A 15,691-nucleotide genomic window follows, 5' to 3' on the forward strand; every position below is an offset into this window, starting at 1 on the left:
GAGGGGCATCTTCTTGATGAGTGATGTGGGAGGGCCCAACCTACCCCTGGGCAGGTGGGCCTGTGTTGCATAAGAAAGCAGGCTGAGCAGGGGTCAGGGGAGCAAGCCAGTAAGCAGCATTCCTCCATGTCTCGTGCTCCAACTCCTACCTCCAGGTTGGGCTCCCGGATTAACTGTGACCTGGGATATGTAAGCTAAATAAACCCTTTCCTCCCCAAGTTGGTAGTGGTCAGAGTATTCTCCCACAGCAATGAAGAACAAACTAGGACAGGTGGATAAAAGATCACTGATGGATATACAACGGGGTGGGTACATGAATAGGAGAATATGGAAGGGAAAGCAGATGAATGGACAGATGGATAGACACATAGGCTGTTTACCAAGTAAGCTTAGGGCTAGATAAGCAAAAAGGTGGTGGGTAGATGGATGGATGGATGGATGGATGGATGGATGGATAGATGAACAGATGGGGTTTGAAAAAGCAGAGAACACCATCAGGCCAAAATGTGGCAAATTCCCTGTGTATCGCCATACCACTCTTTAGCCAAGACAGATGCTAGCCAACACCAGTACTGAGAGATTCAGCCACAAGAGTGGTTCCAGCAGTCGCCCACCCTTTCTGGGCCTCTTGGAATGTCAGGCTAGTGCAGTCCCCACAGGGGATACTACTTCTCCCATGCGGCCTTTGCACCTGTGTTGCATCAGTCACCAGCACTGAATGTGAGGAAGTCACATGAGACTGAGAGACACAGTGGCTGGGAGAGATCACAGCCCAGGCCCGGGAGGACTGGGGCTGTGGGAAAGGACAATGAGGCTTCTCAGAGGGGTGCATGGTGAAGGGAAAGGGTTTAAACAGAGCCAAGGGTCTATTCTCCAGTATCACATTAGGATGAGACTTAGGTCTGGGAATGTGGTAGAGTTAGGGGAGGAAGGAAGGGACAGTGGCTTTGAGGCTGGTAAGGCAGATGGTACTGTCTAATAGCTCCTTACCTATCCTGGACCCTTCCTCATTCAAGTCCTCCACCACCTTTTCTTTTGCATCTAGTAGAGGCTTAGCTATCGTTCACCCTGGTCTGTCCATCCTACTGACCAAACACAAAGTCCAGTCTCTTCTTCTGGCCACTGCCACTGCCTGATTCCTAACTGGCCTCTGCCTCTCATCCACCCATCCCTGCAGCATAGCCTCAGGGTTGACAGAACATCTGTGAACAGGTATCTGCTAGAGTTGGGCCCCTTACTACTGGACAGCATCCCAATTCCTAGGTATGGCCTGAGCCTCTCAGCCAGCTGAATCCTGCTCATGTCTCCAGTCCTTTCCCTCACTAACGCAGTCACACATGCCCTACACCGTCTACTCATGCTGACCTATACACCTGCCTAGGTAGAAGTTACTCTACAGATCTGGAATACCTTTCCTTTCTCTGTTCAGAGCACCAATTTGCTCTCCAGGGCTTAGGTCTATGGTTGACCTTCTCAGGACCCATCAAAGAGATTTCTATATGTCACCCTCTCCATCCCAGAGCCAGGGGAGGCAGAAACTATGGTTTTCACCCCTGTGGGAGCTCAGTGCTCTTCTGATGTCTGATGAATGCATGAGTGACTGAACAAAGGAAGACAGTGCTGGGGAGGTGCCTGGCTGGGACCTTGTAGCTGGTGGGCTGGGGTGGATACTCCTGCAGTGCACTGGCTGTGTGGCCCCTATGATGTTCCCACCTTTAGTGCAACAGGCGTGTCCTCTAGACAGTAGACCCTGAGGCTGTACTCCAGGGACGTGCAGAGGGCTGGGGCAAAAATGGCCAGCTGGAGCCGCTTGATTGCAGAGTGGGAGTAAGACTCCCCAGTGAACACATAAGTGCCCAGCTGGTCCAACAGGATGTGGCAGGACCTGGCCTCCAGCTGGCAGTAGCAGGGGGTGTTCAGGGTTTCCTCGTCAAGGGTCACCACCTCCTGCAGGGAAAGAAGGGGTGGACATGGTCATCTGGTCTGGGATCAGGAAGAAAGGGACAATTCCAATAGTCGGCCACCCCAGCCCAGTGCCTCACCTCCCAGTGGCCCTGGTGGGCCTGGGTCTTGAGCTGGAATATCCAGTCTCCAGCAATGACTTCTGCACAGTGGGGCACAGTGAGGATGACGGGGCGGCACAGAAGGAGGCCCGTGGGCCCGCAGGTCACTGAGGGGCTCAATACTGTCTGGGTCCCTTCCGAAAGCGGGCTAGGGGCAGGGCAGAGGGAGACAGTGAGCAGAGGCCAAAAGTGTGCCACACGGGCAAACAGGGCCCCCAACTCCACCCAGGCCTGTGACAAGGCAAGTCTCTGCCACTCAGGGATAGGGACTCCCAGACTTTACAGGGCTAGAGGGGTAGAGAAACAACATCAATCTGTCATTGTTGATATGATCGTTCCCGTTATCATATAGAAACGTTCTCATAGCCAAGGCTTTGCACAGCGCCAAAGATCCAGAGGTCTTGGAGCATTCTAATTTTTCTTTTAAAAAGTATTTATTTATTTTTATTTTAAGTATATGAATGTTTTTCCTGCACTTATGTAAATGCACCCATGCATGCAATGCCCAGGGAGGTCAGAAAAGGGTATTGGATCTCCTGGAACTAGTATTATAGATAGTTGTTAGCTGCCCTGTGGGTCCAGGGAACCGAACCCAGCAGCCAGTATACTCTTAACCACTCAGACATCTCTCCTGCCCCTAACTTTTCTTTTTCAGACATTTAGACATTTTTGTGGGTTCACACACACAGCATGTAGAGGTCAGTCAGAGGACTGTGGGAGTCAGTTCTCTCCTTCCACTACATGAGTTCTGGGAGTGGAACTCAGCTGATCAAACTTGGCAGCAAGTGCCTTTATCCACTGAGCCATTTCACTGGCCCACTTGTTGGACATTCTTGATGTATGCTGTCATACTGCCCTTAGGAGAGGTAGTACTAGTCTACACAACCACTAGTGTGCCAGGGAGGGCCATATGCCCGAGTTCTTGGAGTCATAAAAGTGTTAATATTTGGGAGAAAACATCCTTGCAGGTTTCTTAAGCAAAAACTTCCCAGTATTTCATGATGTTGTTTTCATTAACTGTCTTTGACTACAATTCAGATGGAATGTCTTCTTGTGAACAACTGGTGTGTGTGTGTGTGTGTGTGTGTGTGTGTGTGTGTGTGTAGGTAAATAAGAGATGGGAGTAAATCACTTATATTCTTTGTCTCCTTTTTTTGAGACAGGGTCTCCCTGTAGCCCCAGCTGTCCTAGAACTCACTACGTAAACCAGGCTGGCCTTAAATTCACAGAGATTGCCTGCCTCTGCCTCCTGAGTTCAGGGATTAAAGGCGTGCACCACCACACCCAGCTTTCTTTGCCCATTTTTGAACTGAGATGTTCAGTTTTTCTTATATGTGGTGGTTAAGCTTCACTTGGAGATACACCCTTGGTGTGTCTATCTATCAGGGGGGTTCCAGGGGGGTTTAGCTGAGGACAGAAGACCCATTCTGAATGTGGGCAGCATCTTCCCATGGGCTAGGATCCCAGACTGAATGAAAAAGGCAAAAAAAGAGAAAGCGAGCTGAGCAGCAGTTCTTCTCTCTCTGCTTCTTGACTGTGGACGCCTTAGCTCCTGTCACCACAGCTAGAGTTGCCATGATGAACCAAAATAAACCCTTCATTCCCAAGATCTTTCCAGAAAGAACTTAGTGTGTCATAGTAATGACACACTAAGTAATACATAAGTCTATAAATCCTTTTACATAGAAACACTTTGGCTGCTGTTTGATTTTATGTACAGCACAGTCACAGCAAGATCAATGCTTTTTCGGACCTTGGGACCAAACTTAGACGGGGAGACAGGAGTATTGGAGCCCAGTGTGGGCAGAGGGGGAGGGGACTGACCAGCCAGGGGTAGGGAATCTACTCACAGGGTGCTTTCAGCCTTGTTGATAAGTAGGTACATTTCGTAGAACTTGCCCTGAGGAATGGCTCCATTGGGCACCAGCAGGCTGACTCCTGTCGGGAGAGGGAGGTCAGTAGGAAAGGGGTGAAGGAGGTAGGAGAGCTGAGAAGAAAGGGGTGGGAAGGGCAAGACTCTGGGCTGGGAGAGAAGCCAGATATAGCGAGAGACTAGGCCACTTGGCCACAGATGACTTGTCTAAGATCATGGGTCCTCTGACATCGATGTGGGGTGAGGAGGTGCCAGTGCCAGTTTCATCTGGTTCAGGACAGGATCCTAGGAGGCTGCCAGCTACTTCTGAAAGTTGAGAGTGGGCACTCCTGCCTTGCAGCCACTTGAATCTAGGGCTGCTCTATAGGACTGCTATTCTCCAACCTAACATAGAGAAAGTAAGGCCTCAAAGTGACCAATTCAAGAGTCCCCTTCTCAAGAGATGCCCACACAGGTCTGACCTCCCCCAAATCTTCTACCAGACTTATCTATATTATAATCCCTTCTGTCCCAAGTCTCACTTTTGATATACCAGTAATAGGACTGGGGCAGTTGGTCACTGGGCTATCCAGGGACAATGTACAGAGAGCAAGTGATGGGTGCATGACATAGGGCCTACCTGTGCCAGGAATGCTCAGTCTCCCACCCAGGCAACCAAAGGTGCCGCTGACGCTGCTGCTGGGGTCTCGAGGCTGGCCCAGAAGCTGCTGGGAACTGAGGCTGGCACTTCGCAGGTGTAGGAAGTGGGTTTCCTGGGAAAAATTGCCAGGGTACGTGCCAGCTGGCAGGACGCCCAGTAGGTCAGCTCCATCAGGTAGGCCAGAGCCAGAGCCAGTGGTGTTGGAGCTGTAGACCTTGATCTTGAGGCTGGGCAGGGGATCCAGCAGGGGCGAATTAGTCATCGGGATCTTATCGGCTGAGTCTTGCAAGGCAAACACAGGCCCTCGGTAGATGCCAGCACTGGCTGTCAGGTCGGGAGGGGCGGATGGGTGCAGGAGCTGTGGGTTGCCTTCAGGGGTGGAAGTGTTGGTCAGACCCCATGCCACACTGCCCAGTCCACTCTGTCAGGCCCTTGTGTCCCATCCTAGCTGCAGAATGTTCAACTCAAAGAAGTTTGGGGCACATGAGGGAAGAACCCCAGGAAGGTGTCAGGAGTCCCACCTTTGGTGACAGTCACACCCCTCTGAAGACCCCTTCCCCCAACCATCCCAGCCACTCTTGTTATCCCCAAGCCCTTACTGGGTCTTGTGGTCTTGAAGTTGACAGGGTGGAAGCCACCAGTGAGGGCAGCTGAGGAGTCAGTAATGTCGGTGTCAAAGTCACGGCAGTTTCTTCGATACAGAACCACGCCCACTGCCATGAGGACTGCCAAGACTACGAAGATGGCCACCACGAGGCCAGCATACAGTGCCACGTCTCCTGAAGGCTCCAGCACTGCAGGTTAAGTGAAGGGTGAGGTCTTGGAGACCCAAGGAGAGCCCGGTCTAGACTTATCCTGGCAAGACAGCTTGGTGGCCTTGGGCAAGTCTCAGACTCCTCTGAGTCTGTCTCTGCCTTAGTACAATGGTCTGAAAACCCCTGTCCTGCTGCCCACCCTCCTGGGGTGGAGGTGAAGGTAATAGAATAGGTCCACTCTATGAGTTCACTCATGGCTCTGTGAGATGGGTATGAGACTTAGAAACGTGAGGCCACACAATTCCATCTAAATGAGAGCATTTCCCTCCAAGCCTGTAGCAATTTTCATTGACCCAAAAGCCCCAACTCCCCCAAATCTTTGTAAACAGTCCACTCAGCTATGTGGTGGGGAATATAGAGGGGGTGGAGGGAATGGTCAGAAAGGCAGGGCTATGGATGGAGAGGCAGTAAGCAGGGAAGTGAGCGGAAAAGCTATGAGACCACCCAAGGACACACTTCCTCAGCTGGGGGCTGCAGTTGCAAATAACTACCTATAGCCAGGCAGGAAGGTGGCAAGGTCAGAGGCATGGTCCATAGAACTTCCTAGGAGGATGAGACTATCCTGTCTGCAATACCCAGCATGTACTCACTAGACACATGTGGTTTTACTGAACAACTGAAATGGGACTGGTGCCAACTGAAGAGCTTGGCTTTTTAATGAATTTAGTTTTAATTAAGTGAAATATGCGCTTTAAAAGCCACCTGTGGTAAATGGTTGCCACACCAGCCAGCTCAGACACAAGCAAGATGGCAGCCCCCAAGATGGTTGCTCTTGTAACCTGTCTTCTTTGGGGAGTTCCAGGAAGTACCATCTACTCCCTCCTGCCTCAAGGAACTCTGGGAGAGGTAGCCTGCTTTCCCAGCCTGGTCTTTACATCCTTGAGTCTCACAGCATGGAGGGCCATGGTCTCCTGCTCTGACTTTCTGTTTCTCTTCAACAGTCCTCACTTGGGCTTCCCAGAGCATCCTGGCACCCGGGGAGCTGCTAGAGATGCTCCCTCAGGGGCTTCCACCTCTCAGGAGGCTCCTGTCCCAGCAGGCGCAGGCTCTTCTAAGCTCAGTTCCACACACTAATGTCTTCACTCTCACTGGGGGCCACTTGCCTGGTGATTGATGCTCTCTAATCAGCCACCAGCCTGGCCTCCCAGTGAGCTGGGCTCAGGGCCTCACTGCAGATTTTATGATTCCAGAATGAGCTGAAATTGTTCTTTAATTACCACAGGCTGATCTCCAGGAGAGGCTGTATTGCTCTGATATTGCTGCCACAGCAGCACGGGCCCTTGGGGCAGGAGATGGGTCCCTTGGGAGCTGACTCTGGGCAGCCAGAGTCGAGATGACTAGGGAAGTGTGGCCCAGCAGCTAGGAGTACAGTGTGGGGCACAGGGGTAAACAGACACAGCACTGCCCCTGGCCTGTCCAAAGAGGAGGGCCAACAATTAAGAGGATCTGGCCACAAAAATATTTGGGTTCAGGTCTTAGCTCTGCTATTTCCTGGCTTGCTCCTTGGACAAATCTCTTCTATGACTTGTTTCCTGTTCTGTAACAGGTGGGCAAGGGGGCACCCTCAGGCTTTTCTGCCTGCCTCTCTGTGATGTGGGTATGGCAACATGCAGCACAGGGTACAGGGATCCCATGGGGTAGGTGACATAAACTTTCCCTGCCCTGTAACCCAAACCCAGGAAAAGCTAGCCAAAGGGAGCCAGGGATCCCCAGAAGATAGAGGACAGTCATGAAATGGGACTTACGGTGACTTTTAGGGTCGTTTAGAGTTCTCTTATCTGTCAATGGAAATAAAGGGAAAGACAGTGACACAGGTGACAAGGAAAGGATGGTAGAGACGATGATGGGGACATGGTGTGGATGAGATGAGGGGTATGGGAGCTGAACAGCAGCCCTAGGGGCTGCTCTGCTCAGAGTAGGCATGGTAGCCCAGGGCTGGGCAGGGGCAGTGGGGTCTGTCACCTGGTTCCAGAGCCCCAGAGCCCCAGGTGTCCAAGCACTCACTCTGCACGCACAGCCCGTCGGTGCAGTTCTTGGAGTCAAGCAGCGTCCCGCTGCAGTCTCGGCCTCCGTTCTGGGGTGGGGGTGCCATGCACTCTCGGCTGCGCCAGTGCGCACACTCGGTACTGCAGGCTGACCACTTGCTCCACTCAGTCCATGCTCCATCCACTGTGGGAGCACAGCACATGCATGTACACACAGTTATGCGTCCGAACACAGCAACACACACACACACACACACACACACACACACTTGGGAAGTTTATGCACATCCACACAGCTCAGGCTAGGGGCAGTCAGATGCACATGATGGATATTCAAGGTCACTGGCATAGACAGAGCCCAATGCATATCATTCACACAAAGACCCAAACCCAGGGTCAGAAACAGCATACAGGTGCAGATATACAACCAAAGACATCCACACAGCTCAGGCTAGGGGCAGTCAGATGCACATGATGGATATTCAAGGTCACTGGCATAGACAGAGCCCAATGCATAATCATTCACACAAAGACCCAAACCCAGGGTGAGAAACAGCATACAGTTGCAGATATACAACCAAAGATGGACAAGGACAGATGGACACCCAGAGAAAGGAATACAGTCAGAGAGGAGGGCTGTGGCCAATGAGCACCTCAGCAGCTTCATGTAGGAAGCTGAGACCTTGGCGGCTCTGGAAACCTGGCCCAGCCCAGCCTAGCCCCAGATGGCAGCTCACCGCCTCTGACTCTACCTCCCCAGCAGCCTGAGACAGATTGAGAGGGGTGTACTGCCCAGCTATGCAGGGGAAGATGCCACCCAGCTCTGCATACATCCCACAGGCAGGAGAGTCTGGATAGGGTTAGACATGGCAGTATCCCTGGCCAGTGGCTCTTACCTGGGCACAAGGTGGTGCACCAGGTCTTCTGGAAGGCCTGGCCCTCGCAGAAAGCGCCTCCATTGAGTGGGGCTGGGTTGGTGCAGGTCCGTGTACGTTTCTGCCAGCCTCGGCCGCAGCGGTTGGAGCAGGGCGACCACTCTGCCCAGCTAGACCAGCCGCCATTCACTATAGGGATAGCAGTCATCACACAGTTGGCGTGGACTGGGGTTCCCCCAGGTTTTCCAAGCCCCTCATTTGCAGGGCTGGGTACTCAGACACCACACCGAGAGGCTCTGAGACTTCAGGTGTATTCTCTGGCCCACTACATAGTGACAGGAAGATTGCTAGAGGGATGACACCTACCCGGGGTCACCCGGCATGTAAAGGGGTACCTGGAATTTGGCCTGGGACTAGATCCCAGGACAGGGCTCTTTCTACAATACTCTAGTTACCTGCATTCTGGTTTCTCCCACCATGCTTGGGGCCCAAGAGAGCATCAGAGGGCCAGCACGAAGACCCAGACAGCATCTCTACCTCTGCTGGGACAACTGGCTTGGGTATGGGGATCAGGCTATGACTTTGTCTTGGGCCTAACACCAGGAGCATTGGGTCTTCTTCAGAAATGGCCAAGGAACCCTGAGAAGCAAGAAGTGCTCCTCACTGGGGACCGTAACAACTGACTCGGCCACTTGTATGATGTTGGTCAATTCCTCTCCTCTCTGAACTGCCCTTTCTCTCTGCTCAGGGGTCCTGCTGACCTCCTGAAGGGCGTGGGGGAGGGTGGCATGTATCACTTTAGGCCTTCCCCTACCAGCACCTGAGTGCCCTCACCATAGAGGGCATTCAGGGTGACCACTGCACATCCCAGCAAGGGGCCCATCCGCACCATAGACAATGACTGTAGCAGTGGTGCTCCGGCGCTTGGCCACAATGTTCTTGGCCACGCAGGTGTAGTTGGCTGTGTCCAACAGGCGAGCTTGGCGGATGATGAGGTTGTGGTCGATGGTGAGTAGGAAATTGGTGTCCTGGGTGGGGTCGATGACATCTTCATTCTTGAGCCATTCCACCTGTGGATGGGAGGCAGGACTCATTGTCTACCTGCTGGCACCGGGGACAGGCCCACTGCAGAGGGAAGGACTAGAATGGTGGTCCCACTCATGTCCACAACTGGCAGTGACAAGGAGAAGGAAGACCTCTTAGGACCAGGACCATCATGGGGGAAGCATCATTTACCAGTGGAGTGATCTTAGGAGACCCAGAGCCTCAGCTGTAAGATGGAAACTGAACAGCACCCGCCCCAAAGGACTAGGGTGACATGCCTGGCTCAGAGGAAGTGCCACACAAGCATGGACTCCCAGTGCCTGCTCTATCCTATGCCCCTCAACAATAGCCAGGAGCAAGAACCTGACTTTAGACCTCAGCTCTCATGAGTGGTCATCCCAACTCCTAACCCACCCGCCGCCCCAGTTCTAAAGGATGGCCTCAGCTGCAGGACTGCTGAGACCAGAGCCCAAGGTGCCCACTGTCCAGGAGGGTATGAGCAGAAATGCACTTCATAATTAGTGCAAATTTGGGGGGTTTGACAGCTAAGCCTTGAAGGGGAGGCTGGTCTTTTGGTGCAAAGCTACATATCTCCCTTGAATTTCAGGGGTTTGACTGGAGAAAGGGAGTGTTTATGGCCTATGAGGAAGGTGGGGCTGGGCCTAGGTGTCCTCTGGTAAGGGGCAGGGGTCTCCAGCTAATGGAATGGACTCTGGGACACACGCACTGAGATCCTGTGGCATTCACAAGGCTGGTCCCCGGGGTCTGTGTGGGTCAGAGACTGGGCCTGGGGACTGCCCAAGGAGCTTAGGTTCCCTTCTGGTGGTGCTGCACCTGTTGAGGACTGGGCAAGGTCTGGTATGTGTAGAATTCAGCAGAAGCAGCAGAGCCTTTTCCATCCTGAGCTTTGCTCCACCTGCCTGTGCTTAGGGGGTGTCTGGAGGCTGTGGTATCCCAGCTGGTTGTAAGTACCCTGCCTGGTTGTCCTCACCCTTGCCTGATGTTCACCACGTCCCCCTTACCTCAGCCACGGGCACCCCTTCTGGAGGACGGCACTGCAGCAGAACCTCATGGTCCAAGGGCACCTCTTTGCTGAGAGGCTCCTGGTCGAAGTTCTTGCGCAGGTCTGGGTGAAGAGAGTTCCCAGGTACATCAGGTGGGCACAGGATGGGAGCATGAAGTGCCCACTGTGGCCACTAGGGGGCAGGACACACCAAGAGACCTGTTCACAGGCCACCTTCCTTCACCTGGGGAAAGTGTCTCTTCCCATAGGTGGTTTGGGGAACAAGGTCTCCTTCCTGAGTCTGGGACCTTGCCTGGAAGCTGCCAGCTTCCTTTCACAGGTGGAAAGGGCTGTTAAAAACCCTGGGGCTAGAGGAGGCCTGGATTCTGAATCTAGGAGCCCATGTGAGCTGGCATACACATTCTACTCTGCCGGGGCTCTCTCTCTCACATATGTGAACTTCTCCAACTGACATTAACAGGGGAAGGGGAAAATCTCCTGGGGTATGGATGGGAGAGTCAGGGTGACATACAAGCAATGCGGACGTAGGCTCGGCGACTCTTGGTGGTGCCTGAAGAACTCCAGGCCACACACTGGCACCAGTAGTCCTCCAGTCCAAAGAGCTCTTCTACTTGCTGCCGTGACACCTCGATCTGTACCTCTCTCACCCTTAGGCCTGGGAGGGAGAGGAGGGTGTCGTCAGGGGCCCTGTGGCTCTCGCAGAATCTCTGCTGGTTTCCATCTACTCTCCTACGCTAGTCTCCTGGTCTATTTGGTGGCTAACACTAGCCCTCTGTAGTTTCCCATCCATTCACCACCAAGCTAGCATGTGCTTGTCATAACTCACACATGCCTGTTTCTAGATCCCTCAGTGTAAAGATCAAGGTCCTCCACATAGCCTCCAGGCCTTCCCATGTAGCCATAGGGCCACAGCACACTGGAACTCTCTTCCATCCTCTCTGTGCCAGGCTGGGCTGCCTGCTAATCCTGGCAAGCACTGAAGGCCTGTTGTCCCTCCTGTCCTGGTCACAGCTGTCCTCCCATGCATGGCTGGTGGCACCACTGTTACTATGCACAGCTAATAAGAACAACCCCGGGCTGGCAGACACTATGTGCCCCTGACAGACAGCAGGGCCAAGAGCCACACTGTCACACTTGCTAGTAACCGACCACAGGGTTGTGATTACTACTACCAGTCATCAGCTGTGAGGACCCCAGCAGGCATGCTATCCTTCACTCTGCCTGCAACTCATGGATGGTCCTGACTGGAGTCCAGGGAGGAGGAGGGAACTCACAGGACAGAGAAGTAAGGATTGGTTGTAGAAGAAAGAAAGAGGCCCAGAAAACCCAGGAAGAATACGGAAGTGTTTGCCAGGGCCCTGCAGGATCCTAGCTATCCACGTTGCTGGCACTGTGTATGTTGTGTATGTACTACATTGCTGCCTCCCCACTGGGACCATCCACGAATAGAAGGAAGGACCTAGGACTTAGAGAGGTTGGGTGACTTCCCCATAGTCAGTCACACAGCCAGAGTGACATCCCCTAGGTGGTGGGTTAGGCTACTCTGTTTTGTTTTTGTTGATACAGGGTCTCGATATATGGCCTGGGCTGGCCTCAAACTTGTAACCTTCCTGCCTTAGACTCTGGAAGGCAGGGATATCATCACACTGGCTGGGGCTTTTTATTATTATTATTTTCTAGATTTGCGATGAGAATGGGACTTCAAGTCTCTTATTTCAGAATCTTGGTACCATGCTCACACATGCAACTGAACTTCCAGCGCCACGGTTAGGAACACTACTCAGCAATGGTAAGTGCTTGCTGTTGTGTGGCCTGAAATCTGGGCTTTTCATTGCAAAGCAGAAATTGAACTAGACAGAGAGAAAGAGAGTCATGGAAAAGACTAAGAGGGAAGGAAGAAAGAAGAAAGTAGGAGAGACACAGAGACACCAGGCAGGCAAAACTGAGGTAAAGAAAATGCTGAAAAGGAAAGAAAAGATCAAAGAGGGACAGAGGGGGCAAAGGCTGAGCTAGGATGGCTGCGGAGGCCAGAGCAGTCCTCAGCTAGCGTTGGCAGACTCCCTTCGGTCAGGGTACAGCTGTGGGTGGTTTCTTCTCTGTCCCAAGTTCTAAGAATGGCATTTTATCCCAGGGCTCCCATACCACAGCCAGGGACACTGGCCTTACTGCCCATGGGTGATGGGAAGAGCTGGCCAAGCCTCTACCTGGCAGCCGAGTGGGCCACGGCCCAGTAGGAAGGGGCCTCGTGCCTCTTCCAATCCCCAGGGTTCAATCACTGCCCTGGCCTTCTTCAGAGTCTGGGCTGTACCCCAATACCACTTGTTTGATCATTCATGTAATACAGGGCCAAGCACCTCCAATCTGCAATCTAAAATGTTCTCCAAATTGAAACTTTATTCTTATTTTAAATTTCTTTTAAAAAATTATTTATTTATTATTTTCATTTTATGTGTATAAGTGTATTGCCTGTATGTGTGGAAGTGCACCTGTGTTGTGCAATGCCCATGGAGGTCAGAAAGAGTGTCAGATTCCCCTGGAACTGGAGTTATGGCTGTCAGGCACCATGTGGGTGCTGGGAATCAAACCCAGGTCCTCTGTAAGAACAGACAGCTATTTTAACAACTAAGCCATCTCTCCAGTCCCCTATTTTTAATTTCTTACATTTATTTAGAGTCTATGTGTGGCTCCACAGCATGCATGTGGAAGTCAAAGGGCAACTTCAGGAGCCGGATTGCTCCTTCCTGCATTGTGGGTCCCAGGGATAGAGCACAAGTCATGAGCAAGTGCCTTTATCCACTGAGTCATCTCAACCAGCCCCTGACACTTTGTTTTTTGGTATGTTGAGGATTGAACCTAGGGCCCCATAACTGGCAAGTGCTCTACCGCTGAGCTACAGCCCCAGTCCCTTTCCTCATTTTATACTTTGAGACAGTATCTTCCTTACATAGACCAGGCTGGCCTTGAACACATCATCCTCCTGCCGTCGCTTCCTGAGTAGCTAGGATCAACAAGCCTGCATCATCAGATCCTGCTCTAAAATGGAAACTTTCTAAGTGCTGACATGCTGCTCCAAAAATTGCAGGCTTTGGAGTACCTTGGATGTTGAATTTTTGGTTTAGGGATGACTAACTGGTCAAGTCTAGGCAAATTCAAAATCCAAAGAACTCAGAAATCTGAAACACTTCCTTCCAGTTCCAAGAGTATTGACAAGGGCTATTCAATGCATGACATGTCCAATCTTTGCTATTGTAGTGAAAACAACTTCTGTAATGGAAATGCGTCATGAATGTGGCTGGAAAGCAGTGCCACTTTCCACCAACACAAAGCTATGGAAAGACAACACTGGTATTGCATTCTCTTTGGTGCTTAACTGGCTGCTGCTGGGAGCCCTAATTCCCAATGGTAGGAGTCAGAGGATGGAGAGGTTCAGTGGCTTCAGCCATCAAAGGTCAAGGTCGAACTGTGATAAGCACTTGGGGCAGTGCCCACCCAGGGTGAACTAGAGGGGACATTGAGGCAGAGGATTGTGGTGGCTATGTGATGTCTCTGAGGAGCCCGGGTTGGGCAGGCCTCACCTGTGGCCTCATCCAGACTTTCCTGTGTGACATGGTCATTCTGGCTGACCCACTCGCTGTTGCACTTGAAGTAGATCTGTGTGGCGGGAAAGGCACGACAGCTCAGCTCCACGGGCTTGTTCTTCACGATGTAGGCATCCTGCGGCTCCTGCAGGAAGTGGGGCAGCGGCTCTGCAGGTGCTGAAGGGAAGGAGTCTGGGAGCGCCTGGCCACCTGCATCAGTGCCTGTGGAGAGAGAGTGCCATGAGGTGGGGGAGCATCACGAGGCTTAGGCTGCACCTCTTCATCCTGAGGAACCTGCTTTGCCTCCCATGCAAGGTCTACTCCTGAGCTGTTTCCCCATCTTGCTCTGCTTTAAGAGACGGAGTTTTGAGGCCTGGCCAGCCCGGGGACTCTGGTGCCCCCTGTAGACCCAGCCAGCCTGGTAACATGGAGAGGCAGCCAGAACCTGTAGGCTATGGGGTGGGCTGGGGTGGGTGGCAGTGCCAGGCCCCAGGCTCCGAGTATCCTGCAGTCTCTGCCCAGGCCTACACCCTGAGCAAGACTTAAGAACCTTCAAGGTGCAAAGCTAGGCAAGACCTGTGGCCACCACCTCCTCCCCCCATACACATGGCCCTGGGAGAACACCTGTGTCCCTGGAAAGAACACCACCTCAGGAGGTGAGACAAACAGGAAGGGAGGAAAGCAGGCCAGCCAGAGGATTGGTTACAAATGACTTAGGAAAATTGGCTCTGCATTGCAAATGCAGAACAATCAGGTGGCTGGGGACAAGCTGTGGGGGGCTTGCAAACCTCCAGTGCTAAAAGTTTTGGGAATTAAGCTTGGGGATGGCATGTCCTCGAGGCCCCTCCCACCAGCTATGTGCTGCTCTAGGTAGCGAGGGTTCTGGGAAGTCTAAAATAGGGATCCTGCACTTCTCAACCAGGGCAGAAGACTGTAGGAGTCCCTACAGTGGACACAGGGGCTGGGGACACCCAATTCCCCAATACAAAAATGAATAAAATATGTCTGAATGCACTTTCTCTGTGTGGAAGAAGAGATCCTGCTAAGAGTTGGAAAGAGACTGCAAGGGCAAAATACAGTGACTCTAGGCTGGGGCAGGGGGACCAACCTGGTGGTAAAGGTGAAGCCAGACAATGAGGTGCAAAGCTAGCTCTTCTAGCATGTTCTATGTGACCCAAAGAAGAGTATCTGACTCTGTCCTGTTCATTAGTTTCTGGAGGTCAGGGAGGAGAGCAGCCATCCCCTGTCAGGCTGAGTTGAGGCTCACATGAGGCCTGGAAGGCCCCTGGTAAGTACATGTTGCTGTACTGAAGTTGTACCAAACGTCTACCAAGTACTGAGCTGTTTTTAATGTTTGAAACAGTTATCTAATTCTTGCATCAACCCTGTAGGTATGTTCCGTTAGTTCCCCATTTTATAAAGGAGAAATTGAGGCAAGTTGCCCAGGGTCACACAGGTATAAAAGCAAGAGGCAGAGCCAAGGTTTGAACCCATGTAACAGATTTCTGCATTTGGGATAGTGCCCAGGATTCCTCATGTCACTGCTGCTGTAGCTCTGAGACACTAAAATGTCCCCACACAGGAGAACCACAACAGCACAGGACATTGGCCAGGGCTCTAAGGTTGATAGCCCCTCTCAAAGGGCCAATAGGTTTCTGTTCCAAAGCTGAGAAGGGGAAGACCATCTGCATGGGGCAGCTGACCTGGGAAGGGCACTGTGGGTGCCTGGGCCTCAGCCCTGTGTTGGGTACTACTTCCAGGGGCCTGAGATGCCCCAGAGGCCTCCCCTAGTTG

At 52.3% G+C, this 15,691-nt stretch overlaps 1 protein-coding gene across 2 annotated transcripts in view; it reads right to left on the reverse strand.

Moving 5' to 3' along the window:
- Unc5b (unc-5 netrin receptor B) overlaps positions 1–15,691 on the reverse strand; it is a 73,310-nt gene that overhangs the window by 5,764 nt on the left and 51,855 nt on the right. Inside the window, exons 2-13 of one of the 2 annotated variants that reach the window (XM_008836650.2) lie at positions 13,895–14,119; positions 10,831–10,974; positions 10,318–10,421; positions 9,141–9,321; positions 8,273–8,440; positions 7,396–7,560; positions 7,137–7,169; positions 5,176–5,370; positions 4,556–4,945; positions 3,914–4,001; positions 2,043–2,211; positions 1,714–1,947 (exon numbers count right to left, since the gene is read on the reverse strand). In XM_008836650.2, coding sequence (XP_008834872.1) covers positions 1,714–1,947; positions 2,043–2,211; positions 3,914–4,001; positions 4,556–4,945; positions 5,176–5,370; positions 7,137–7,169; positions 7,396–7,560; positions 8,273–8,440; positions 9,141–9,321; positions 10,318–10,421; positions 10,831–10,974; positions 13,895–14,119 — 2,096 coding nt within the window. The remainder of the gene's footprint in view (positions 1–1,713; positions 1,948–2,042; positions 2,212–3,913; positions 4,002–4,555; positions 4,946–5,175; positions 5,371–7,136; positions 7,170–7,395; positions 7,561–8,272; positions 8,441–9,140; positions 9,322–10,317; positions 10,422–10,830; positions 10,975–13,894; positions 14,120–15,691) is intronic. The other variant, XM_008836651.3, reaches the window with a different exon arrangement.

This window comes from Nannospalax galili, unplaced genomic scaffold, assembly GCF_000622305.1.
Source record: "Nannospalax galili isolate Female #2095 unplaced genomic scaffold, S.galili_v1.0 scaffold1437, whole genome shotgun sequence".
Classification (NCBI taxonomy): domain Eukaryota; kingdom Metazoa; phylum Chordata; class Mammalia; order Rodentia; family Spalacidae; genus Nannospalax; species Nannospalax galili.